Consider the following 27,533-nt stretch of genomic DNA (forward strand, 5'->3'; position numbering starts at 1 on the left):
CATTTTGTTTATCGTGTGTGTCCCAGGGCTGACTACATGGAAGAGTGAATGGAGTACGCCTGGGGAGGCTGTACCTGTGTCCTGGTGTACAGGTTTTCCCCTCATTGCAGCTAAATTAGATAATTATTAGGTATTTGGGTCACTTGATTTTAATATTATAAATCATGCCTGTACATTACAAAATTTTTACAGTGTGATAACAAATGTTACTTTGTGGATCAAACATCCCATACCTTCTCTGATTTTTGTTTTCTGCCATAAGCAGTCTTTAAAAATAAAAGTAACTAGCAACTCTGGTATTGAGAGAGATTGTTATTTCAAGGTACAATACAGTAGTGAAATCCTTACAACTTTGTTGTAAGTTCTAAAGTTATTTTTGAAAATTTCTAATATTTGTGTTGCCGACATGGAACAAACGGAGCAGGTGGTTTCTTTAAGGCAGTAAGGGAATACTTATGCGTTGCATGTTGGTTATGGTCTCAAAAGTAAGCAGTTCTTAAGACTTCCTTTCTCTTTGTAGGACCTCTTTGTTGTTCGGCATGAGCTGGCTATCATGAGACTAGCTGCCTTTATGGGCATTACCATGTTAGTTGGAATAACTGGACTCTTCTACACACAGCTGATTGGCATCATCACAGTAAGTATATCTTCAGTGTAAACTGACATGTACAAAGAGATGTGTAACTGTGGACCTGATTCTAAAAACTTATGTGGCATTTATAAGTTAAAGGAGAATATTGCCTACAGCTGTTAAGTGTGTGTAAAGTATACATAAATTTTGCATCCCTCTTAAAAATGAGCAGAGTATTTTTATATGACAGCAGACCTTATGCGTACAGTCTTACTGATGACATATACTTCTAGTGTTAGCATCTAGCATGAAGTCATTTTTCTAATCTTATTTCCTTTTATAACACACCAATCATTTTTCCTATGTTACAGATAACACTACTTTTTCTTTTAAAAATTCTTTAAGAATTCCCAAAGATAGAACTGCTAAGACAAACATTTTATTAGTAATTAAACCATTTCTTGGATGTCCTAATTGATTTATTGATGTTCAGACTAACTTACTATGTCATCACTATTGAGTCTGTCTGAAAGACTGTCAGCTCCTCCTCTTATATTTGTCATAGAACAATGTCTTGAGGGATGGCAAGTCTACTTTGACATTTCTCTACATTGGATGCAGTCATTTTTTATACCACTTAATTGGAACAATTAGAGCAAACACTTGGCAGTGTCAGGTACTGTTCTTTTCACGGGTGCATTTATTGCAGTGTTTCTTAGGCCAGTTTGAGGATGTGGTAGAGAGGCTATGAGAGATGAGACTTGCTGTAGTGTCAGTCATTTTTTAGAGCAATCATACTCAAATCCTTTTATCACAACAGAAGAGATTTTAAAAACTGAGAAAAATCGTAAGGATTGAAAAAAGAATAGTCCATTGGAGAAAATGTATGTCAACTAGTCTTTCTTAAATATTATGGAAAGGAATATAATTTGACTTAAATTGTTGGAAGGTGAATTGTCAATGCCTTTCATAATTTAAAATGTACATTCCCTTTGACCAACCTTGTCAAAATAACCTTGTAGATGTTATATATTTGAGTGTATGTATGCATGCTCAAAGGGGCTGCAGCATTGTATTCTGTTTACCATCGATATTGCATATGTTCATTTAAGTGCCTACCAACATATAATGAATCAACAAGAAAACCTCAACACCTACCACTAAACAACGTATTCAAGAATTGTGGTACTGGCCTGGGGATGGATGGATGGATGGACTAGAATTGAGAACTATACAGCCCCTTGCTGTCTATAGAGAATTGGTTTCAGGATGCCCTATGGATACTAAACTTCACAGTAACTGTTAAAATCCCTTATTGGAATAGCATAGTATTTGCACATACATCTTTTATATTTTTTAAATCATTTCTAGATCCTTTATAATACCTAATGCAATATCAATGCTATGTAAATTGTTGCCATACTGTACAAGTTGTTTAGGGAGTTAAAAATGTAGGCTGTGCTTAGGCTTCATCTCTGGATACTTTCTGGACACCTTTTCATCATATCTGCATGCACAGATCTCTACACTGTGAGCTAGTGTGAATTTAGAGATAGCATTAGAGCAATGGAGATGTCACAGGGATTGATTCATCTCCCTACCCTTGTGCCCCCTCCCTCCCCCCCGTCCAAAAGGATATAATTTCCTTAGGGAGAGCTGGGAGTTTCATAGCTTGAATATGGGTCTATTTAATAATAAATGGCAAAACAAATGCTGGCTCCTATACTTTTAGCTAAGATTTCATAGAAGCAGGGTTCCAATTTTAATAATTATTTTCCCATTGTTTTCTTTGACCTGGGATGAGTACTCCTCCCCCCATAATTTCATTTCCAAAATTAAAGGACTGTAACACAGTCAGGCATTTTAGTAAACTGACGAATCTGAAGCAGAATTTTAAGGGTTTACTTTATTTTCACATTTGATTTAAATTAGGCTTTAAATGTATGTGTTGTGCACTGTAACTGAATTGAAAGTCATGTTTACAAAAGCAGTTGGCTTTGATGCAGTTTCCTTTATCTAGGAAACAAGTTAGCTTAGCAGCCCTCACTAAGACTTAGCTCTTTGCTCTTGTATCTGAATGAAGTAGACAGTGATGCTCTTATTAATGTAATTGACATCAGAATTAGGCTCAATAGTCCCAGGCAGCAAGAGGGAAGTCCATGCTGGTGAGCCCCAGTGTTGACAGTTTGGGTTAGTCGGACTGGTCCTGTTACCATTGACAAGAAGCCTAACAGCTGGCCAGTATCCCTGGGGAGGTTCTGACAGGGACCTGCTGCCTGCTGTGACACTCCTCTGACAGTTTGTCTAAATTATGTGTGCAAGCATTTCCGTTTCCTGGGCACAGGAGTTTGTGCACTTGTGTGAGCTCCTGATGTCCTCTTTGGAGCGCAGTGCATTTGTTGCTCAGTGCGGTGAAGCTGGGTATGGTGAGCCGCAGCTTTAATAAAGCTAAGTGATTGTTGCCTTGGTCTCACAGATGTTCTTGGATTCTAGTTGAATACAGAAGATAATTTTTAAAATCTTTACAGAGAAAATATTTCTCCTTATACCTCCAACCCTTGTTTGATTTGCAGTCAATATTTGCCTGATAATAGAAAGAATTATTAGTACATGGTGACTATGGTGGTTTGCAGTAGAATGGTTCCTATAGACTCATATATTTGAATAATTAGTCATCAGGGAGTGGAACTCTTTGACAGGATTGGGAGGATTGGGAGATGTGGCCATGTTAGAGGAAGTGTGTCACTTTGAGCTTTCAGAAGCTTGTGTCAAGCTCAGTCAGTCTGTTTTTGTCTCTGTCTCTCTGTGGATCAGCATATAGAACTCTCAGATACTTCTCCAGCACCATGAAGGTTTGTGTGCTGCCTTGCTCCCCACCATGTTCTTCTGCAAATGTAAGCAAGCTCCAATTAAATGATTCATTTTTTAAGAGTTGCCGTGGTCCTGGTTACAGCAGTAGACCTGTAATTAAGATGGTGACTTAATTTTCACTGGAGTTAATCATATGCAATGAAAATTACCTCATGTTCAAAATGTTAAATCAGATTAAAGGAGGTTAGCTATTAAGTAAGATTTTATTGATCAGTTAATAGATTTTCTTGCTTTTTAATATGTATTCAGAAATATAGACTTGGAATTGTCGATCTTTATAATTGAGTTTTGCCAAATATCAGTCAATCAGTGAATTCATGTAGTCTGTGTGCAAATCATGCTTAGCATACTTAGCTGCAGCCAGCACTGAACATCTTTCTTTAATGGGAGATCTCTGGCATTTTTGCTTTCCTTTCTAAGGGGTGTGTGTGTGTGTGTGTGTATTTCTAATACAGCCTTTCTGACTGTAAAATTATGTGACACATCTCCTTAATGCTCTCTTAAAACCCTAAAAATATTGCCCAAGTTTATTATGTTTCTTAGATGCTTTTCATGTTCTATGTTAACATTGGATATATTTCTTTGTATGTGGATGGTAAGAATTTTATAGAGACTAGTTTCTCTTTTTTTGTAGTAATCACAATTATGTGTAGAGGTGGATAACTTGTGTAAATGTGTTTCTGAGCAGAAGTGTTTCTATACCTCACTTCCTCTTTACTCGGTGTGATTTGTTCAGGGACTGCATCAGACAGTCAAGTGAATGTAAAAGCTGAAAACAATTTGTGTTCTGATAGTGCTTATAGGAGATACTTAGTGCATAGACTTCTTAGAGGGCCGTCACTCAATGTAGAGACAGTTTATGTGCTGTGTTGCTAAACATACTGTGCTATTGTTAGTAGGCATTTTTCTGAGAAGTTGATTTCATCAGCTCATGATCTAAATTCACATGCATAGTAAGGTTAGAAGACGCGTAGATTTTCTATGTATTGACTTTTGATCTTTGCCAAATGAAGCTAAGTGTCTCTCACACATTCTGTTGGTTCATTGGTGATCTCCCAAGCCCTAATCCCAAGGCACATTCAGTTCCCTAACTCTATGTCTACTATTGATAACCAGAAACCTCATCGGAAGTCTAATTTTGATGTTAAAATATGAAAGCATAGGTTTGGGTCTCACTTGGAAGCATAGATTTTCAGTTCTTTCAGCTGTTTTGGTGACTGTGGAGTCACCAATAAAACACCTTTTGCACAGTCACCCTCTGTGACCTATGTGTGTCTGTGTGGTCACAGTCACCCTCTGGGACCTATGTGTGCCTATGTGGTTTCTTTGTGTGTGTGTGGACATCTTTGCTCATTTATTAAAGACCTTGCCATGTAGCTGGTTACTCTATATAAATAGATGAGTAAATGAACAATGGTTTATATACTTTCAAGTTTTTGCTTTACGAATGGATTTTAAACCCCTTTTGGTTGTAGGATTACATATATATCCTCAGTCATTTTATCTTTCATTATAAAGTCCTATACACATAATTTGAATAACTGATATATTGAAATACTATTTTTAAGCATGAGGAAATGCTTAATAAAAAATAAAAATGAGGATTCTTCAGTCATTGAAGATTTACTAGGAGTTTTAATACGTATTGATCCATTTAAACCTCACAAAAACTTAGGAGGTAAGCATTCCTACTTGGTAGTTGAGATATAGAGCTTTAATTTCTTACCAATTTTATATAGCCAGATGATGGTTTGATGGAGAAAAGCAGAGAAGTCATTTTGGAAAGAGGTTTCCAGTAGCTATCAATGTAGAACCTGCCTCTGCACTATTGTCCTGTTGTTGATGAAATGTTTATGTCAACTTCACATTCCAAATAAAAGACACAGCTGGTCCTCTGTTAGCGATGGATGCTGAGGAACCGCCCATTTCTAGAGTAAACCGGTGAGTCCTGGGGGCAGGGATGGTTAGGAGGGTTTCCCTGCTTTCACCTTGAAAAAAATTAAAACTAAAGAATTACGCTATTTCTGATTTGCCGAGTTAGTTCAGTCCTGCAGACATATATCAAAAGCTTTGTCCTGCTAGTGCTTTTGATTCTAAAGTTAAATGGAGGTCAGAGGGTGTACTGCTCTTGCAGTGATCCCAAATTTGGTCAGAGTACCTCCATGGGATGGCTTGTAACCACCTATAACTCTAGCCCTGGGGATCTGACACCCTCTTCTGGCCTCCATGAGCACCTCCATTCACGTGCATACCTCCCCTTTGCCACCGTACACACACAACATATAACTAAAAATAAAATAAAAAATTGAATGTACTGCTGTTTCTGTACTAGTTAGCAATCAAATGAAGCTCATAATGTTAGAACTCAGAGACAGAGCAGGTATATGATCATGAACTACAAAAACTTCCCTGAAAAGTGTTTCCAAGGCTATATTAAGTCAGCATCGAGTTGTAAATTAGGTAGCTGTGTGCAGCATAGAGGCCTAATAGCCAAGGAAACCTACGAGAACAGAGTTGAGGTGCCTGTGGAAGCTATGGAGCTGTCTTCAGGGGTGTGTCTCTGATGGCGCCTTTACTCTCATCAGGTCTTAACGTCTGGAATGGTAAGAAAGTCCTTTTGGAAACTGTTCCAGAGTAAAAAGGCCCAAAGATAAGGACTCTTCTACCTCCGAAGACAGTTAATGGAACCAGATGGACTGTTTGTCCTTTATGTGTTGTTCAGTGTGTCTAAGGCCTCGCTCCCACAGCACAGCATATGTGTCCCAGTGTGGTACTTGGTGAGAGTGGACTCACAGGAGAGCGGTTATCAGCCTTCTGTGCTCAGGGCCTGGCTTCTCAGCCCTGCTAGCCTGTTAACCAAGAAAGCTATGCTGATAAGTTCTTGCTTTTCATACTACACTCCATTTCAGTTTTCCAGTGAATCTATCACTCTCTTCTGCTAAGAAATCTTTTTCTCTCTGTTCCAGACACAATCCAGGTGCAGCCAAACATAATTTTACACAGAATCTGAAAGATCCCTTCTTACACCAAAATTAGCCATAAAGAGAAGACAGCAGGCATACATGCAGGCAGAACACTGCATACATAATAAATAAATAACTCTTGTTTTTTAAAAAAAAATTGAGAAAACAAAGTTTTGACAGAGAGAGTAGGGATGATAATACTTGTCTCTGAAAATCTTGCTGGGTTTACTTGATTTTTTAAAAAATGAACTCCAGTTTTTAAAACAGTGAGGCATCCTCTTGTATTGCTCAGTTGTACAAGCTGATTGGAGGATTAGATGTTTTGATCATGAGATCATTCTGGGTATAAACATTCCTCAGAACTAATTGTAGCAATGCCAAGTAAATATGTGATTTTCACGATCTTGAAAGAATGGTTTGTTTGGTAGCTATCTGAGGCTGTATGTTGTATTATGTTCCTTTTGTAGCGTTTGTCGTGTTCGTCTTCTCCCCTAGTGCCACTGGAAGGGTTGAATATTTTCAGTATGCTTAAAAAAAATCCTCACATTTGTCTACATTGTAAAACAAACAAACAAACAAAAACCCAAAAAAACAAAGTAGGCTGAGTTTAGCAGTTGTGGGTAGGATGGTTTTCCTTCTCCTGCAGACGGGGTCTGTCCTGAGTAGTCGGGCCTGCTTGTGAATGGGAATGTCTGACTCTGACCCCTGCTTGCTGCTTCCAGAGTGAGAGCTCGCTGTGCTCTGCTGTGCAGGTAGAGACTGTGCTGTGTCTGTGTTGATAGTATTCTGGATGCAGAGGTAGAGAGGGGAGCATTTGTCGTTCAAGAGAAAACAGTGGCTTAGTTTGGGCAGCCTCCCAGCGCCTATTTATAGCTCAGTAAACAATTCATCCTGCGAAAGACATTTAAGGAGGAGTGTTGTCTGTCTCCTGAAGCTATCCGAATACTTAAAAGGTTTCTCTATATGAAAACTAAATTTGGATTCTTTAAAGTTGTTTCTTTTCAGAACCACAAATAAATTTACTCAGTGTAGATTCTGTACAGTAAAAGTTGTCCCCAGGATTAGTGGTGACAGTAGATGGGCCCCGCCTTGCCTGTCCTCACGTAGCTTTCAGGTGTAAAGGTGTCAGCGGCTGCATTTCAGGGTTCTCAGCAGTTCTCAACACATGGGTTGTGAGCCCCTTCACGGGAGTCGAATACCCAATATCCTGCGTATCAGATATTTACAGTATGATTCTGACAGTAGCAAAATTACAGTTATGAAGTAGCAACAAAAATTATTTTGTGGTTGGGGTCAGCACATGAGGAATTGTAGTTAGGGTTGAGAACCACTGCTCTAGACATAGCGTGCAATGACTTTGTCCTCCTTCCCTCAGCACTTTGGTGTGGGTTCCTTCGCTGTTCGTTTACATGTTCACACCCTGAGACAGTACTAAAATGACATATCCACTCCTGCATAGATGTGAGCCTGAAGCCCAGCTTTCCTCTAAATTCTTAAGAAATGTTCTCATATATTTGTAGGCTGTGTTTTCATTTAGAATAAGTAAAATATTGTTTAAAGAGGAAGTTATGCAGTACAATAAAAAGAAGCTTATTTTCAGCAGAATTGTCAAATGCTATCAACTTCAAGGCATAATTAAAAAAAAACTATGTATATAGAAGATGTAGCAAGTCTGCCACTTTTTTTTAACACATCTTTAGAATACTCTGTAAATAAAACTATTGTTTGTTCCTAGTCTTCTAAAACCAGATTTACTTCCCCTTTTTGAGGCTAGCTGCTTGTTCAGCATATCTGACAGTCATCATGAATGTTCATCTAGCATGGCTAACTGTAAAGGGCTGTGGATTAGCACCACTAAAGGAACTTCTGTATTTCCATGAATAGTTCTGATTAATATTGTTATTTTCCAATGTCTGTCATGTGTGAGTTAGTAAGGTCAAGTCTGGGGAAAAGGCAAAAATTTATCTAATATTTTTGCACTATTGCTTTAAAATGTGCTCACACTCTAAATTTTTACCTAAATGTAAGATTGTGCACTCGTATATTGGGTGTTTGGATCTCATAACAGTTCGGCAGTATAGTTGGTAGGTCCTCTGTTACTACAGTTTGCGTCGGCATTCCCAGACACCGTCTTCTGCTGAAGTGCTTTCCTTCTAGGCCTGCATTACACTCTTGTTAAAACACCCTGAAGAGATTATATTGTTGTAAAGATTTGGTTTGCTTGTTGGGGAAAAAAGAAATGTTTTATTTTCTAACTTATATTTTTATATTAAAAGATGTTGTAACATGATCAATTTATGGATTGGCTTATTGAATTTTGTTATTTATAGAAATTAATAAAACCCAGAGTCACTACTACTCTCTGCATCTTGGTAGTTCTGTATTCCTTGATGGGTTTCATGTGTTATTTGATATTCATTTATTTTTAATACATATTTGTAGACAGTTGATTTGAATGGAAATAATTAGGCTTTTACAGAATTACCAAGCAATCAGGTGTCCTCAGAGGTTACAACTGAATGAAATAGTTCTCCTAGAGGGTTTTGATACTTTCGTAGTTCAGTAGTTTTTTTCACATGATGTTGTTGATTTTATTTCCCTAAGGGGACTCCAGGTTGTAAAGATATACAGACTGGTTAAATCTTTAGAATATGTTTTGAATAGACATAAATATTCTGTAAGACAGAAGTATTGTTATATATGAATATAATTTTTCTATTTTTAATAGGATACAACATCTATTGAAAAGATGTCAAACTGTTGTGAAGAAATGTAAGTATAAAGTCTATAATGATTTTATTTAAAAATAAAAACAACTGATCCCCTTTGAGAATTGTGTGCATATGTTAATAGTAATGATGGCTTTTTTTTTTTTTTTTTTTTTGTGCCCCATCTGAGACCCAAGCTAGACAGGCATATCCCAGTCTTACAATAGGGGTCTTTCAGCCATCAGAGTTTTTAAACAAAATAAGTACTGATAACTCCAGTTTTCTGACTCACAGAAGTAAGTTAAATTATTTGTCGTAAAAGTACATCAAAAGAGATTTGCTACTGTGTTGTTGACACACATTCTGTTACCCCGAGCTCCTCCTCTGCTTCCAAAGTTACCGTGGGTTGATTGACGATGCAGATACAATATCTGCTCTGCAGAGCTGAAGCTCAGCTGCAGGCCACATGGAAAGAAAAGCTGTGTTTGTGATGCTGGGACACAATGCATCCGAGTCCAGTAATGGATCCCCAGCCAACCTGCATTGTTTTAGCTGACTGAAGTGCACCATGGGAGTGCTGTCTTTCACTAATAATGCTGTCTTCTGTAGATCACGGCCCCGAAAGCCATGGCAGCAGACCTTCTCAGAAGTTTTTGGCACTCGTTGGAAGATCCTGTGGTTCATTCCTTTCAGGCAGAGGCAACCACTGCGAGTTCCCTACCACTTTGCCAATCACGTCTAAACAGATGGATGGTGGGCACAGATGGGTCCTCCATGCTGGAAATGCGTTACAGGTTTTATGAGAATAGAACTATGACAGTCTTCAAGTCAATTAAAATCCACCCACCAATCTTAGGCATCATAATGTGCCCCAGGCTTTATTTTAATAGTGATCTTGATCCTGTTGTGGGGCTAATACAAGATCTATATTTAAGTTTTAAAAGCATGTTTACTTTCAAATTAGCCTTTCATGGGGATTTCTTTAAATGCTTTTGTTACTAAACTCAAAAGGCAGTGATTGGGATGAAATAATTGTACATAAATTTCCTTCACTACTCACAGTATTTTAAATTTTAATTTATAAGAAATTTGAGGTGTTTAATGTTTACCTTTAAATAGTACTAACCAAATTTGAATTTAATTCTTCAGGTTTACAAAACTTGATATACTTTCTTAGATGTAAATTTTCTTTTTTGAATATAAGTTAAAATGCTTTTCACTACTTCCTTTTCTATGTGCTGCAGGGTTTTTAATATGCAGTGTAGGGTGAGCAACAAAGGGCAGTTATTGCCTGGGAGCAGCTCTCTGATGCTTCCTTCTTCTTTCCTGCTCATCCAAAGCGAGATACGACACACGAGGTTAATGCACCAACTACTACCTTATTATAAAGGAGAAATTAATTTTCCCTTCTGCTGCAGTTATTGATTGCTGTTAGAATGTTTGCTCCCAGGAGAAATTTGTGACCAGTCAGGCATATATTCCTGTTTTACCCTAAGATTCTAGTGACTGAAAAGGATAGGAAGTTTGCAATAATTCCAGTTACTTCTTCAAGTGCAGTTATATCAGAATGCAGATGTTTTAAAATGCGAGTATAACTGGATGGTATGTAATACACAGTATATAAAGGAATACTGTGTTTTAAAGTATGTATATTTTTACTTATCTGCCAGTAGATCTTACTGTGCATTTTGAAAGTTTATATATTATATGATAAATACTGGTCAACTCATATCAAAGTTTAAAAGTAGATCATTAACTTTATATACCAGTAATCACCCAGGTTGAAATTGAATTTTCATTGCCTAGTTATAATTTGCATCACTCTAGAGACATTTTATTAATTGCTGATGTCAGGAAATTATCTTCAAATAGAATGATCTGTGGTAGTGATGGTCCTTGACAAACATGGAATCTTTTTGTATGCGAAGAAGTTTTGTATGATTTCAGTTTTTTATTTAGAATACAGCATATCCACATGTATGAAAAGTGTGTGTGCTAGTGACCTTTCCCCTGAAAATGATATTGAACAAGTCTACCATTCTTGAACCATATACACACTTTACTTTCAGGTAGTTGTGAAGTAAGGAATCATAGCTGGGAAATACTGAAACAGAGATTATTATTGTTAGCCAGTCAGCTATACTGTGACTAGTTCTTTCAGATACTGTAAATGTCTTGTAAAATTTCTGAAGGAATAGAATAATCTCTTTTCGGAAATATTAATACCATATTTTCATGTTCTAATTATGTTTATTATTTAAAAACTTAGAAGTAACAGATGAAAATATTTATTGGTGCTAAGACATTTAGTAAGTTTAATATAAGAAATATTTATAAAGGTTAGGAAACATAAAATTTGTTTATTTTGGGCAAAGGGGTTGGATTTTGTGCAAGCTGACTGACTAAATTGGCTGATGATAGATTCTAAAAGGAAGTGGTGTATATATAATGTAGGGAGATACAAGTTGATGACTTCAGCTATATGTATTCTGTTCACATAAGACCTGGAGCATTCATAGCAGAGCCAGTGAAGGCCCAGTATGGAGCTTTGTAGACTTGCTTATACTTTTGGAGTAGCAATAGCTCTGACATGAGATAATGGGGGTGTTCTCTTTCCCGTGTTGGGAATGTGTGGGTCTGGTTTTCTTAGGTTTAGGCACAATCTCTTCCCTTTGTCTGTACTCTCCCAGGTCCTGATATCCCTCTGCGGTTTCTTTCAGTTATTGGACTACAAACCAATGCACTAGTTTGAGCTACAGAAATGCTATTATTAATGTATTTACATAATCTATATTGCAGTATATCTATATATACTTATGCAGTATTGTCAAATGTTTATGTCTGCCCCCGCTAGGGGTTTGTAATCATTACTGGATTCCTAGAGAAAAGCCTGTTGGCCCCTTCCTAGGGATTAAGCTCCTGTGTTCTTCCTGCGCCCTCTTTTGGCTAATTGATGTAATTATTCTGGCTCTAGAGGCTTTTACTGTCCTATTAGTACCTTCAATCTGTGAACATACGAGAGGTACACACGTATGGGAATATCTGTATAAAAGTGTAAAGTTTTATGAAAATTGAAAATGAACGTGTTGGTGATGTTTCTCCTAGGTGAATTGCTTGGCTTCATGTATGTATATTGTACACTTTACTGTCAATCACAAATTTAGATTAGGACAAACTATTTCATACTTTACTTTAAGCCTTATTTTGGTAACTTGTTATCATTATGAAAACTTACTTTAAAATTACTATTTTATTACAGAACAAAACATTTATTACAATTACGATGGCAACCATATCATCCAGTGTGTTTTGCTGGATATCTAAAGAATACATTTAATTTTTTTCAATTCAGTTTTAGAATAGTCCCACACATATACAGACTCAATTGCCTTAACATAATCAATAATTGATTATAACAATACTATTTTTTCTTTGCTTTTTAAAAAGCCTTCTCAGTCAGAGTTAAGTCTTTAGGTACATGTGTCACTCTGAATAACCGTGGGAATAACTCCATATGTGGAGTGGTGGAAAGCAGCTGAGCAGGAGATTTCCTATTAGTCTGCATATTGCATTGAAGGCTTTATTTGTAAGTTTTAGCCAAATGTGTGTCCAGTGACATTTTTACATTAGCAGAATCATTTCTTGGGCCTCCAGAGTTAGAGTGTTATTACTGGCTACAGTTACACTTGGTGAACAATTATAGGGTTGGGCCTGCAAGGTGGCTCAGTACATAAAGGGATTTGTTGTACAAAACTGAACCCATTTTAAGGTGAAAGTGAAGAAAAAAACAAAAACCAAACCAAACCTTATTCCACAGAGTGGTCCTCTGACCTCCACAAACCTTATTCCACAGAGTGGTCCTCTGACCTCCACGACATGCCTCCTCCCCATCATCTCTCTCTGTCTCACTCTCGTGCGCGCACACACATACAAGTTTTAAAAATCTAATTGGGTGAACTTAATGTAGGCAATAATGGACTGAGTTCAGAGTCTTCTAAACATTAAGCAATCTGTTAAAGAGTCTTAGTGCTTTGCAACCAGACTTAGGTTTCAGATTACTAACTTAGGTGATGTTACATGAAAATAAAAGCACTATTTTGTTTAAAAAGTGTATTAAAATAGTTAATGTAAGAGAGCCATTTGCAATTGTAGCTAACACAGTATCTCTTTTTCAGAAGACAGTTTACTTAATAGTGATAAAGTATGGCTGGGGTGCCTCAGTGACAGAGTGCATGCACAAGACACCCTGGATTCTCGACCAGGGTAAGAGCGGAAGAGATGCAGAGGAGCTGAGTCCAATGTCTCAACTAACACCAGAGCATCTCACTAGTGTGTGGAGGTGGTTCCATTAAGGATGGCAGCTCATTCTAACCATTCTTAATCAGACTTTAGGTTACTTCCGTACAAGTAATTAACTGTTTTGTGCAAAAGATGTGTTAATTCTAAACATTAATCACAAAAACTCAAATTAAGAACACACTTCCAAAACAGGAGGTACAAATGAATTTAGATAAAAGCCAGATAGTTTTCTGTATTAGATCATGGGTAGTTGAATGTTCTTTCACGTATTGCTAAAAATCACAGTTTGTCTTGCAGTGGCTTAATATGGCACTAATATTCATTAGCATATGCTAATTTTGTCTAGGCTGTTCTCTGACTAGTTCTCTTGTATGTCATGTATAAGTAGATAACCTAGCTACAGTTCACTAAACTATAGTACTTCATTATGTAAATTTTGAAATGGACTCTACTATACATAGATATATTGGGAATTTATTACAAACATTATGTAATTTACTAATAGTTAAAACATTAGACTTTCATACACCTTTACTAATGCTTTGAAAATGACAAGTATTGGCAAATGTAGTTAGTAAGTCCTATAAACTTAGTGTGTTCTACTTGCTCGTATTAACCATGTAATTAACTAATGAGTGAGTATATGATTTAGTATCCACATCTGTTGCCTTCTGTTGCAGGTACCATGCTCGGAATTTATCTACAAATAAAAATTTTAGTATAATTTATGTTTAGCTGTTCTTAGATTCTATAATATTCTATAGCAGAACATGGGGAAAGATTAGAAGCTGTTTACTTGAAGTGTTTTATAACAGTATTGTGTCTGACTATATGAACCAATATTTAGCATTTACACTACCTTTGTGATGGTTTAACGTCAAGAAGTGACTTTTCTCACTTCTTCCATTATCTTTCTGCATTTTTTAAAACCAAAATTATTTTTTAAAAGCCATTTTGTTAAAACCAATAACATTTTTATCAGTTCTTTAGGTGTGGCAATATTACCCGCCAGTGATAATTTGGAACAAATTATTATTATTATTGTTATTGTTATTATTATTATTATTATTATTATTATTATATGTAGACAGGGTTTTACTTGCTTTGAACTAAGAATCCTTCTATCTTCGCCTCCCAAGTTCTGGGATTACAGGCATATGCTACTGTGTTTGGCTCAATGCTTAAAGTTCTTAAGTCATTGGTATTAGGTATTACTGATTTCATTATTGTATCTTTTACTTTCCTTTTGTCTACCCTAGAGTTCAGGTACTAATGAGTAGCAAATAGCCAAAATCTTGGACAAAGAAAATAGGGGACATTGGTAAGATAGAGAGAAGGCTGCATGGACATAAATAATCAGCATCTCTGCAGAAGAGTTGACTAAGACTGGGTCCCTGATAGCAGAGACTCCCCTTGCCAGCTCCTCATTCTAGCTAACACTGTGTTACTGTAAGAGCCCTTTGTTCTGGGGAGCATTTGGTTTGAGTTATTTAACCTCCTCTTATATGGCTCTTTCTCTTTAGCTGGCCATATGCTCTTGAGAGATTATTTTTAATTTTAGATAATTGTGTAGGATATATTAACCTGCATCATTTTTAGCATACACATGTTAAAATAACGTGGAAGTACAGATGTGTAATACAGAGGAGAAGTGATAGTTTGAGAAAACTGGAACCTATTTAAGAGTCTCTTATGGCAAAAGAAAAATGCTGAGAAAATTCACCAGTTTAGGTATGAATTTCAGCAGAGAAAATCACCAGTTAGGTATGAAGGCTAGTTTACACTTTAAAGATTGGGCTCTTTTGCTGATATTGGGACCCTGGAGGTCTTCCTTGCTGTTGACATTTTAATTCATTACCTCGTGTGTATACCGGTAGTGCTTTCTACACTTGCTCAACTGTTTAATTAATTACACATGTAACATTTTCATCTCAGTAGCTTTATATGTAAGTTTAGCCAGAGCAGCCAGAACAGGCACAGCTCCTTTTGTAGCTTTGCCTGTCTCTTCCACACAGTGTCTGGTTGCTTGTAGGCTGTCAGTCAGAGGGAAGACTTGTGCGTGTCCTGTGAGCTTTATGTCTGAGCCAGAGTGGGTGATGGTATTTAACGTACTGGTGCCTGAAACTCGTGTTTTACAACCTGAGCAACTGAAACATCCTGGTGCTATTCGCTTTAGCTTTGAGTTACATTCTTAATTCTTGAACCAAAGAGTTGATTTTCTTTTTGCTTGGCTGGGCTTAGTTTCTCATGTCTGAAGAAGTGAACAGTCATTTGTCAGGGCTTACTTTCTGTGAGTGCTGGCTGGCGCAGTCAGTTGAAAATGATTCTTATTTAGACTTAGCTTTTATTCTTTCATGCAGAGTGGTACGGATTTTAATTTTGTATTTTAATATAGTGTGGTTACTTTATAAGGTATTTTAATAGACTGAAGCTACTAAAGTTATTGAATCACTTTCTCCCTTGGCTTCACTTTGGCAGAGAAGAGAAGTTTTTATTTCTATAAGCAAAGTATTCTATTAGACACTTTTGATGACTACTCAACCGTATGCCAAAATACAGGACAAATAATGGGTCCATTATTAATTACAAGTCAAGAATTTAACATTTTTTTCTGTGTGTAGGTATAATCCTTAATGGCTTTAAAGAATGATACAGGTATTTTCCTATTTTGAAAATAAGATGAAATTAAAGGACACTTTAAAAAAATATAAATCACACACACACACACACACACGGAAATGCAGAAGTACCTTAAGTGAGCATCCTTTTAGAAGTTGAACTTTGCAACAAAAGCAGTCTGGACGCTGCTGCTTACTGTACAAGAAAATTAGAGTAAGATTGTTTTACAAATTATTTGTTTTAGTGATTTATTTTTCATAATTGGCAGAACCCAATCCTGTGGATGGGCTGTCCAGGTGTAATCCTGTTGCATGGGATTGATTGGCTTCCCTCTCCTCCCCAGGAGCTCTACAGACAGCCGTCAGTGTCTGCAGTGGCTGGTGCCTCAGGCCTGGGAGAGTAGACAGTCACACTGGAAATGCTGTGCTTGTCCATCAGCTTTAGTCTGCGGCTCCTTTAATCTTGATGCAGTGTGTGCTTTTTGCAGTTAATTCTGAATGAAAGACAAAATCAAGTCTAAAACTTGAGAAGTGAGGAGCTCATGTGCGTGAAGTGTGTCCAGATGAGCAGAGAGAGGAAGCAGGGACTGGGTGGGGGGCGGGGGCAGCACTGTGTCTCTTTTGAGTTGTGTTGCCACTGGATAGATTCTTAATAATCCCATTGCATGTCCATTGTTCATAAGGCAGAGTGTCGTAATTTTTTCCAAGTTGTAGATAGGAACAAATTTATCACTGCTTTCTGTGTCTTTGTGTGATTATTAAAAAGCAAAGAAAAAAATTAATATAGATAGGGAAAAAAGCAACTGAAGATACACAAGGAGGAACTTCCACCCCAGTCAGAGGTACTCAGATAAATGGTTGCAAGCCCAAGGACAGAATAAGCTCTCGGGAGAACAGTGCATGGACCACAGTAGATGAGCATGCGCTGTGCCTGGGCTTAGTCCACACAACACTAAAATTCGCTGTCAGCCCCAGTTCTCACAGATTCCTAAATGAAAGAGCCTTCTTGAGTTTTAGTAATGGTGTTGCTGCAGGGGCCCAGGAAGACCCTGTCTTCAGACATGCGGTGTGCTTTTCATTCAGCTCTGGTATGTGTTACCTGAGGGCCATTCGCCTGCCTCGTCTGCTGCTTTCTTTGTCTGTTGCCCTAAGTCTTCACTACCATTTCTGTTGCTGGTGGTAGTAAGGGAAGAGTGCGTGGAGAAGTCAGAGTGCTCTGAGGGCGGGAGGAAGCCACAGGTGGGAGCAGCAATGTGCTCATTTGTTAAGAGGAGAAGTCCACCCTGGCTCTTTGAATGAAAACCATCTATGTATGTATCTACCTTAAGAACAACATTGCTTTTAATTTATTTTAGTGATTTTGTTTTATTCATGTAATGTTCTATTTTCTTTGCAAATTGCTTTTAATTTAAATTGTGGAATTTTTACTTCTCTTGAAATGTACTATGTACTGTATTTTTAGAAATCTTATTTTTAAATAAATATTTTTGAAAAACATAGGAGTGTTGTAATCCCCATATCTCCTTATTTATTAAAGTCTACCCCAATTCCGGATTTTAGAACTACCATGTTTTAAGAATCCTCCTTCCCCAAATGTTGTGCCATTGGGTGAGTATTTAAAATTAGTGGTCTTGGGCTGTTCTTCTACCACAGATTCAGGAAAAGCTAGGCATACGTATTGGATTTAAAATTGTCAGTATTCCTAAGTAGGCATATTATTTTAGAGATCAGATTGCTCCATTCAGTAGCTGCCTAATGTATTTATTATTCTAGATGCTATTTTACAGGAATTCGTGCAGTGAAATGTGAAGTACAGTTTCATTTTGGGCACTGCCTTACATCTGAGGTTTGGAGTTACTGAAAGCTCAGGACATTACCGTATGCAGACTTAAAGGACTGTTACGGGCAAGCCTCAAGTTGCTGCTTGTTGTGAACACAGAGTCTCTTAGTGAGAATGAGCTGAGCACAGATGTGTCAGGGCCACACAGGTGACCTGCTAGGTCGCCCTGGGGATAGAGGAATGAATAACTTTTATCTTTTGAAATTCTTACTTTTTTTTCCTAACAGAAAAGCATTTTTGACAGATACTTTGTACTAACATTACTTGTAGATGAGACTGTAAATTTTGCTGTGTTTGGTGAATCAAACAAAGCACTCATTGCCTTCTGAGAAGTTCAGAGACTATTAGTCTTACTGGTTCCTTTCACATCACTTTTTTTTTTCTTATTCCAAATGACATTAGCTCAGTGGAGATACATTACAACAGTTTTCATGGTTTAGCCTTGGGCCTCCTTAATATTCATAAAAATTATTGCAGATTCTTTTCTTTTTTTCCTTCTTTCTTTCTTCCTTTCTTTTTCTTTCTTTCTTGTTTTTCGAGGCAGAGTTTCTCTGCATAACTTTGGTGCCTGTCATGGAACTAACTCTTGTAGGCCAGGCTGGCCTCAAACTCACAGAGATCTGCCTGCCTCTGCCTCCCAAGTGCTGGGATCAAAGGTGTGCACCACAGCCTGGCTCCAGATCCTGGTGTTTTTTACATGTTATCTTTATTGATGTTTTCTCTACCCCAACTTTAAAGGGACGGGCTAGGGAGATGGCTCCACAGTTAAGAGCGCTTGTTGTTCTTGAAAAGGAACTGAATTTGGTTCCCAGCAGTCATGTCAGGCCACTAATAACTGGGCACTCCATCTCCTGGAGATGTGGTAGCTGCCCTCTGCAGGTGTCTGCATATAACTATGCCTGCATATACGCAGAACAGACATACAAAGAATGACATGTATAAGACAGAAAGTTAGGTGAGTATGTATTTAAACCTGAACTCACCATGAATAAACAATTTTAATTAGTATTTTTGTGAAGCATAGCTGCCTTCATAGAAGAAAGTTAGTTTTACACCGCTTTATGATTTAATCAGTTACATTGTTACTTTGTAGTCTGAAGAGACTTAGTCTTTTGCAGAGAATGCAGTTAGAAAAGGAAGGGGTATTTTACCAGCCTCTTGAAGTAACTGAGTATTCTTTTGTATGATACAAAAACGCAAGTGTGTCCCAGTATGGTGGCTGTCGTCAAGAATACAGATGACAGCTAATGCTGATGGGGATGTGGGCAGGAAGAATCATTGTACACTGTGTCTGACACTGGAAACTGTTGCAGCAACTTTGGAAGTCAGTCTAAAAGTTTCTCAAAAAACAAGAACTAAAGCTACCTTGTGACCCAGCTACGTTTGTACCCAATGAACTGTCACACTCCAGAGATGCCTGCATATCAATGATGCTTACTGCAGTAGCCAAATACACAGGCAAAGGAAACAATGTAGCTGTCTACCAACTTATGAATAACAGAAGTGTACATCCACAATGTAGTTTCATTCACCTGTAAAAAAAAGTGGAATTTGCAGATAAATAGAAGAAACAGACCAAAAACAAAACAAAACAGTATACTGGTTGAGGCTCAGAAGGGCAAATGCAACCTCTCATCTGAGGATGAGTTCTAACTAGTGCATGTGCAATCCAAGGAAATGGACAATGGTATGGCAGGGATTCTGGATAGGAGGGCAGTAGTGAGACACAGGCAGAGGAAAGTAGAGAGGGGAACATTAAGGGTTCGAAGGTTTAAGCAGAGAAGAAGGTGGAAGGATTGGGGAGATAAAGAGGCAGTAAGGGGGTTAACCAAAATGAACAGTATATAGAAAGCCATGGGAACCTGTTGTCTTGTAATTTAGATAAATAGTTGAAGCAAGTTACTTTACATGGGTGATAAAAACGACTTCTAGAAACAGTGGATTACTAAACAAATAACCAGACACCTTCACAGGAACTGGTCAGGGAGGTCCCAGAGGATCCCAAGACAACGAAGCCCTTGTCAGTCCTTGATTTCTGGAGGCTGAGACCCTTGCTGAATTGCCATGCACTTCAGTTGCAGACAGAAAACCAGTTGGAATTAGCTGGAAGCTTCCTTCCTGCTGGTGAGTTTATATAGGGTCAGGTGATCCGTAGGCTGCTGGGGGTGCTGGTAGGGGAGGCATCAATGGCTGACACAGTTGTGAACCACTAACCCAGGGTACTAGGTAAGATGTGCCTTCCCGTACAGCACTGTCACAGCTATTGGAGTGCAGCCAACTGCCCTCCACAGAAGGGAGTCCATGTCTGGTACTGTAAACCCAGGTAACAATCCATGCCCGGGGAAGTCATAAGTCGAAGGAAGAAATTTACTACTGTTATCTAACTACATTGACATAGCATCAAACTGCTGTCCAGGTATCTGTTTATACATATACACTGTCGTGAATGCAGAGACTGAAGGCTGCCCAAGATCCTGAAGGAAAGTGACAGTTTAGGGCTAGCATCACCCCATCCAAGACTCATACAGAAAAGGGGGAGGGGAATATGTCAGAGCCAAAGCTAGTGTGGAATGCCAACCTCTCGATTCATACAACCATTGGAACCATGATCTCCAAACTGGCCATGTGCACTGCACCACACAAGAATGGCCTTGTCAAGAATCCATGGACGTGAGAAGAGACGCGTGGCTCTACCCTCCTATGCTGAGCTATTTGTTGAGTACTGATAGATTCTGGGAGAGGGGTCATTGTCTTCAGATGTCTGCCCCATGCTGAGTCTACCTAGCTCAGACAGACAGGTCCCAACCTCCATCACGCAGGTGGCCACTGGTTAAATTGAACGCTAGGAAGAAGTTGGTAGGGAAGGATAAGGATAGACAGGGATGGGGGAGGCAGGAGAGAGTAGGGGGTGGGAGTGATCAGCATGTATTATGTATGTTTGTCAAAGAATGAATTTCATAAACCCACACATAATCCATACATAATAATTTCTTATAATATTCTTTAAAATCCATTGATCTTATTCTCTTGGGAATGTTCGTCACAGAAAATAAAATTGACTGGTGTCACCACTGTTCTTGTCAGAAAATTGAGGAATGCTGGAAACTGCTGAGCTCTTTAGTGGATGTAAGAAGTGTCAGTAGCCTTGGTAGCCTTCTGCGACCATTGGTTTTTCCTGAAGGAACAGTTAACCTTCACTTGTGTTGAGAAAATGCCCACTACCCAGGTAGAAAAGAAGAGTTCTCCAGTCACTCAAGTGTTGAGGGGGTTTGGCCACCTCAGCCTGCCGTTCACAATAATACTAGTGCTTTCCTCAAGAGCGGGCAGTCATGCTCCCAAGCTCACCCAGAGGGCCTGCTTTCTGTGCTATCACCCACCTCGGCAGTGTCGAAAATGTTCTCTAGATGGAGGCTTGATGCGGCGAATGGGTTTGTTTCATCATCAAGGGCATTGAGTGAAACTGGCTCGCTGCTATTTTTTTTTTAGCCTACTCTGTTCAAATCTATTTTTTTTTTTGACTGTTTAGGGAGGAGAGTGGTGGAAAGCAAATAAGAGAAAATAATGTATTTGAGGCTTGATTTTATTTTCTCTCCAAATCAGTGTGACAGGAAACTTTGGCTTCTGGTGGGTATTCTAGCTTTGAGCACTTAAAGGTGCAGCATCCCTTCCAAACCCACACTCGTTAGCCTTGTTAGAAAGGCAAGAGCTGAAAATTCATGACAGTTCTCTAAGATGCCAGAGTCATCAGGAAGTTGCCAGACAGTGCAGATGAACGAACGCGTTCGGTTGCTGCTCTAGGCTGACCAATTACCCATAGAGCAGCAATTACGTTAGCGTGCAAGGGCAATTGGAGGGAAAATTGGACCCTGTGGACATCCAGCTGAGCAAACAGCTCTGAGGAAGGATAGAGGATATGTGCTTGAAAAAAAAATGACATCCAGGCTTGCTTATAAAAACATTTGTCTCGGTCACAGCACATTCTTTGTGTGACCTCTCATGTCTAGTGCTTTCCAATTAGTCCTTGTCCACAAGTGAACAGTGCCTTCTCTTCAAGATCAAATACCCAAGTAGTAACATTTTTTCTTTTTTTTCCTTTTTTTTGGGGTGGGGTGGGGTAAAATTGCCTAAACATCCAGAACAGGGAAGTTGGGATACCCACGTTCAGATGGCACTCTGGTCATGCATGTGACTCCCTAGTCAGCCAAACTGGTCTATCCTCAGCACTGAAATTCATGATGCTTTTAAGCTAGATGGATCCCCTAGATCTAGTGTGATGATTCTTGGCAGAACCTGAATATCTGGGGGTAATATGACAGGGATGCTTCCTAAGTCCACGTGGGAACTCTGGGTGAGTAATTGTTTGGTAAGCAGTGATCCCCAGGCCTGTGATATGTTCCCTAAATTGGTAAGCTGTGGAGTTGTAGGGCATATTCTTCCTTCAGTCAAACAAGTTCATATTTTGTTGCAATCTGGAAGCTATCAACACATTATTTTGGAGGGGTCATCTGCTTTTATACCTTTGTGTCTGACTTTGTTAATGAGTGTTCAACACTGTCTTAGATATTCTCCACATGGAAAAAGCTCTTGGTGTGGAAAAATGATAATCTATTTCGGACAGTACATTGAAATGTGCTAGTTTTTGTCGTTTATTTTCCTTGTAAATTTTCCAAATGAGGAAGTTTCTGGTAATGTGATGAGCACTCGAAGGGGCGCTCACAAGTTTACTTTTTGCCTTCAGACTCTCATAGAAAGTCTTTTCTCTTCTGAGAAGTAAATGCTGTCCTAAATCTGGAATGTAGTGTTTCACACTGTACATACTCCTTTGCAAAGATGGAAAATATTCTGTTTGATCACTTTTAAATTTTGCACAAACCTTTCAAAGCATTCTCCCTCTCTCTTTTAATTTTGTTCTCAATAACATTACCCTATAGACCAAAATATGAAAAACTGGCCAGGATCCCCACTCTACCCCTGAGGCTTTGGACAAACTGCTTTTCTGGAATAATTTTCTCACAGAAAGTTGGTCTCCACAGTGATCAGACTAGTTCTCACTTCAGCTAGCATGCTCCATCCACTTATTCACCAACTCGGGACTGTGCAGATGTCTTTCCAACTTGTTTCTTTTCACCTCTTCCCAGATCATTTGCCAATCCAGTCATTTGCCTGGAAATCTGATGTCATTCTCTGTAAAAAGCTTCAATATATGTAGTATGTATGTATATACGCACACACACACATTTATACACACATATATACACATATGTTTGTATATTTATACACACATATAGAGAGACTACATATATGTATACACACATATATACATATATCACATGTTTGTATATCTGTACACACACACACACACACACACACACATATATATATATATATATATAGAGAGAGAGAGAGAGAGAGAGAGAGAGAGAGACTACAAGCATGCTTTAAGAATTGAATTAAATAATGCATGCTGGAGGTTTTCTTTAAAGGATAAGAGAGTAGGAACAGAGGGCTGAAGCCAACATGTCAGAGAATGAATCTGAATGCAGCAGTGTAGCCTGAGGACATGTTGAAGCTCGGGTCACCTGGGCTCTGCTTGTTTTTAGTAGCTGCAATTCCTTCTTCTGTCTCACTGTTGGGTTGAAATTTGTGAAATCCTCAGGAATTGATCAGTGTTGCTTGTGGATCTTGGCTTGCCTGTTTTGTTTTTCTGGGAAATGAAGATCAGTTTGATATGATGTATACTTCACTTGAGGGGAAATTAAAGAGCTCTGGGTCTTCCTTTATGAAAGGAATTGGATCCAAATGTTTTGTGTTCAAATTTGCTTGCTACTGGGGATTCATAGGGAAAACAGTGGAGAGAATATGCTATCGAAATTGTGTTGTGGGGCCTGAAACGATGGCTCGGTGGAAAAGAGCATGTCATATGAAACCAACAGGACCTGAGTTCAAATCCTGAACATGGCTATATGTGCTTGTGTGCCTAGCTTTGGTGGGGGAGAGGCAGGCAGATCCTGGGGGCTTTCTAGGCAGCCTAGATGAAAGGGTGAGTTTCAGGTTTGGTGAGAAATCCCGAATCAAAATGTCAGCAATTACAAAAGATACTTAATGTTTTGCGTTGATCTTCACATGTGTGCAGGCACACGCATGAGCACCCACGCCACATGTGTCAGTGAAAGCATACGGTGCATGTCCAGTTTTGTTGATGCTCCATGTCTGACCTGTGTTACCCGTCAGTGCATGTCCAGTTTTGTTGATGCTCCATGACTGACCTGTGTTACCCGTGTCCTTGACATTCAAATAGCATGCATCTAATTTTTCTAGTCATTATTGTTAAAACATTTCTGGAGCATTTCATTGTTGAATGAGTTCTAATTGGTCTTAATAATAAAAAAACCTGGAGCCAAGTATCAGGGTAAATGCTGAAAGATCATAGAGACAATGGGACAAGCCACAGCCAATTCTTAACTTGCTAACTCCTCAGCTGAAAAAGGGCCGAGCTCCAATCTCCTCCTGCCTTATGTTCCTCTCTCCACCCAGCCATATCACTTCCTGTCTGTGTGTAAAGAGCTCCAACTTCTATGGTTAAGTAGTGCCTAGCTCTACCCTCAGATCTACAGGCAAGCTTTATTTGTTAGAGCACAAACAAAATATCACCACAGTTCCCTTTTCTTTTCTAAAATAAAAGAAGGTTATAACTAATATAAGAAAAACTATGTATACCTCACATCAGAGGACTGATCTCCAAAATATATAAAGAACTCAAGAAATTAGGCATCAAAATTCCAAATAACCCAATTTAAAAAATGGGGTAGAGAACTAAACAGAGAATTCTCAAAAGAAGACTCTCAAATGGCCAAAAGACACTTAAGGAAATGTTCAACATCCTTAGCCACCAGGGAAATGCAAATCAAAACAATGCTGAGATCATCTTACACCAGTCAGAATGGCAAAAATCAAAAACGCCAATGATAGCTTATGTTGGAGAAAATGTGAAGTAAGGGACACACTCCTCCATTGCTGGTGGGAATGTGAACTTGTACAACCACTTTGGAAATAAGTATGATGGTTTTTCAGAAAACTGGGAATCAGCCTACCTAAGGATCGTTTCTTTGAGTACCCTTGGTATTACTTCCTGCTGGTAGTGGAGTTTGGTTGTATAAAAAACAAATAAGGCATTTCCTTATAATTTCCTTGGCTTGTTGCCAAGTGATGGAAACATCTTTTTTTTAAACCTTTGCTATTGACATATTGCTTTTTATGAAATTCTGAGGCTTCCAGCCCATTTCCTGTCTATCAATCATTGATCAATTTCTTCATTACATTGTGCTAGAGTACCTGGCAGACCCATATGGGATCACATGTGTGTTATATATAAGGAATGATTCCTATTCCTGATTATTTCTTGTAACTCAATAAATAATAATGTCAATTCTGATTCATCTGGAATAAATTTGGCATATTGTGAATCAGTAACTATGTTGAGAGGTTCCATAAAATCCATTAATACCATGAGAATATCATATAATTCTGACTTTTTGGACAGGATCATAAAGGCTTTGATCCACTCTATTTAAATTTTCTGATTTGTAACCTGCTTTTCTGATTTATTTGCATCAGTATAGAATGTAGGGGCTCTAGATATTGGTGTTTCCCATATAATGTGAGGAAGGATCCAGTTAGTTCTCCTTATAAATTGAATTCTCTTGCTTTTGGGATATTTGTTGTTAATCTCTTCCAAAAAAAAATACTGCAAGCTCTTTGCCAAGGTTCACATTCTGGTACTACAGTTTCTGCTGGATCTATTCCTGCTAATTGATAAAGTCTCAACTTTCCTTTTAGAATCAACTCAGAGACCTTTTCTACAGAAGTTTTTAATTTTTTATTTCAGTTAGATAGGTATTTTTCAAATCTTTCAAAGACCTTCAGAATATGGCATTTAAATGTTTTAAGAACTTAGGACTTTTCATGACGGTGAGACACATCTGCTCCTGGCAACACCAAGCTACTACAAGAGGGAGATGGGCATCAAAGAGGCTCCTTATGGAGCTGGCTAACCATTTGGGCAAAAAACTGCTTTTGCCTGGATTGGTTAACTGGACACGCAGGATCCACAGAGAAATAACTGCCATACTTGCCTAAAGGTGAGACAATTCTTCGGGGTTCCTGCTTCATGAAAGAGTCTGTGAGACATTCTGAAAATTTCTGCTTCATGGAAAAGTCTGCTGGATACTGTGGGCCTGTAGGCTGAAGATGGATGTCCCAATGGTACAGAAAAACTATGGGTGACTGTCCAGGCAGTGAGATGTCTCTGTCAGTTCTAGAGTTTTGGAAGTTGCAATGCACTTCCTGTTTATATAAGCAATATATCCTTCTGGAATCTTTGATGGAGTTGAAGAATAGATATAGTTTTTCTTAATTGTGATAAAAGATAAAGTATATATAGATATTATAACCATAATTCTTGCTTGATAACTGTTTTGTTATATGTAATTTTACTATGTTAAAATTAAAACCTTCCTTTTTTATTTAAACAGAAAAGGGAAGGTGATGTGGGAGTCCCCTCTGTGTGCTGTGATTACCATTAATGAATAAAGAAACTGCCTTGGCCTGTTGATAGGGCAGAACTTAGGTAGGCAGGGAAGACAGAACTGAATGCTGGGAAAAAGAATGGCAGAGTCAGAGAAAAGCATGGATCCACTGTCAGAGATAGACGTGCTAAAACTTTGCTGGTAGGCCATGACCTCATGGTGATGGACAGATTAATGGAGATGGGTTAAACTAAGATGTAAGAGTTGGCTAATAAGAAGCTAGAGCTAAGCCGGGTGGTGGTGGCACTTGCCTTTAATCCCAGCACTCTGGAGGCAGAGGCAGGCGGATCTCTGTGAGTTCAACCAGCGTGGTCTACAAGAGCTAGTTCTGAGACCAGCCTGGTCTACAAGAGCTAGTTCCAGGACAGGCTCCAAAGCCACAAAGAAACCCTGTCTCGAAAAACCAAAAAAAAAAAAAAAAAAAAAAAGCTAGAGCTATTTGGTAAAGAAGCCCTAAATATACACTTATACACTTGAACAAAATGCCAGTATCTCAGATGTCGCTGATCTAACTGGATGGTTGTGTGTAGAAAATTCAAATTGAGCCATGCTTATCACCCTCCACAAAACTCAATTCTAAGTGGATCAAAGACCTCAACATAAAACTAGATACACTGAAACTGATAGAATTGTCTTGAAGTCATTGGCTCAAGAAAAGACTTTCTGAATAGAAGACCATTAGTACAGGAACATGATCAAAAATTAAGAAGTGGGACCTCATGAAACTGAGAAGCTTCTGTAAGACAAAGGACACCATAATTTGGACAGAATAGCAACCTACAGAATGGGAAAAGATTTTTACCAACTACACACCCAAGAGAGGATTAATATCCAAAATATATAAAGAACTCAAGAGCTAGGTATTAAGAAAACAAATAATGTGATAAACATGGAGTTCCTATCTCAACAGAGAATTCTAAGAAGCTGAGAAACATTTAAAAAATGGTCAACATCCTTAGTCACCAGGGAAATGCAAATTCCAACCACTTTGAGATTTCATCTTACACCTGTCAGAATGGCTGAGATCAATAAAACAGTAGCAGTTCATGCTGGTAAGCATGTGGCACAAGAGAAACAT

At 38.4% G+C, this 27,533-nt stretch overlaps 1 protein-coding gene across 3 annotated transcripts in view; it reads left to right on the top strand.

The window, feature by feature from the left end:
• Positions 1-14,140, top strand: part of Zdhhc21 (zinc finger DHHC-type palmitoyltransferase 21) — a 48,538-nt gene extending 34,398 nt beyond the window's left edge. For 2 of the 3 annotated variants that reach the window (XM_041651504.1, XM_041651506.1), the window contains 3 exons: positions 521-637; positions 9,134-9,177; positions 9,723-14,140. In XM_041651504.1, the coding sequence (XP_041507438.1) occupies positions 521-637; positions 9,134-9,177; positions 9,723-9,855 (294 nt within the window). In that variant the 3' untranslated portion in view covers positions 9,856-14,140. The remainder of the gene's footprint in view (positions 1-520; positions 638-9,133; positions 9,178-9,722) is intronic. The other variant, XM_041651505.1, reaches the window with a different exon arrangement.
• The last annotated feature ends 13,393 nt before the right edge of the window (positions 14,141-27,533 follow it).

Source organism: Microtus oregoni, unplaced genomic scaffold (assembly GCF_018167655.1).
Source record: "Microtus oregoni isolate MIOR12 unplaced genomic scaffold, Mior012 000005F_ref0000423, whole genome shotgun sequence".
NCBI lineage: Eukaryota > Metazoa > Chordata > Mammalia > Rodentia > Cricetidae > Microtus > Microtus oregoni.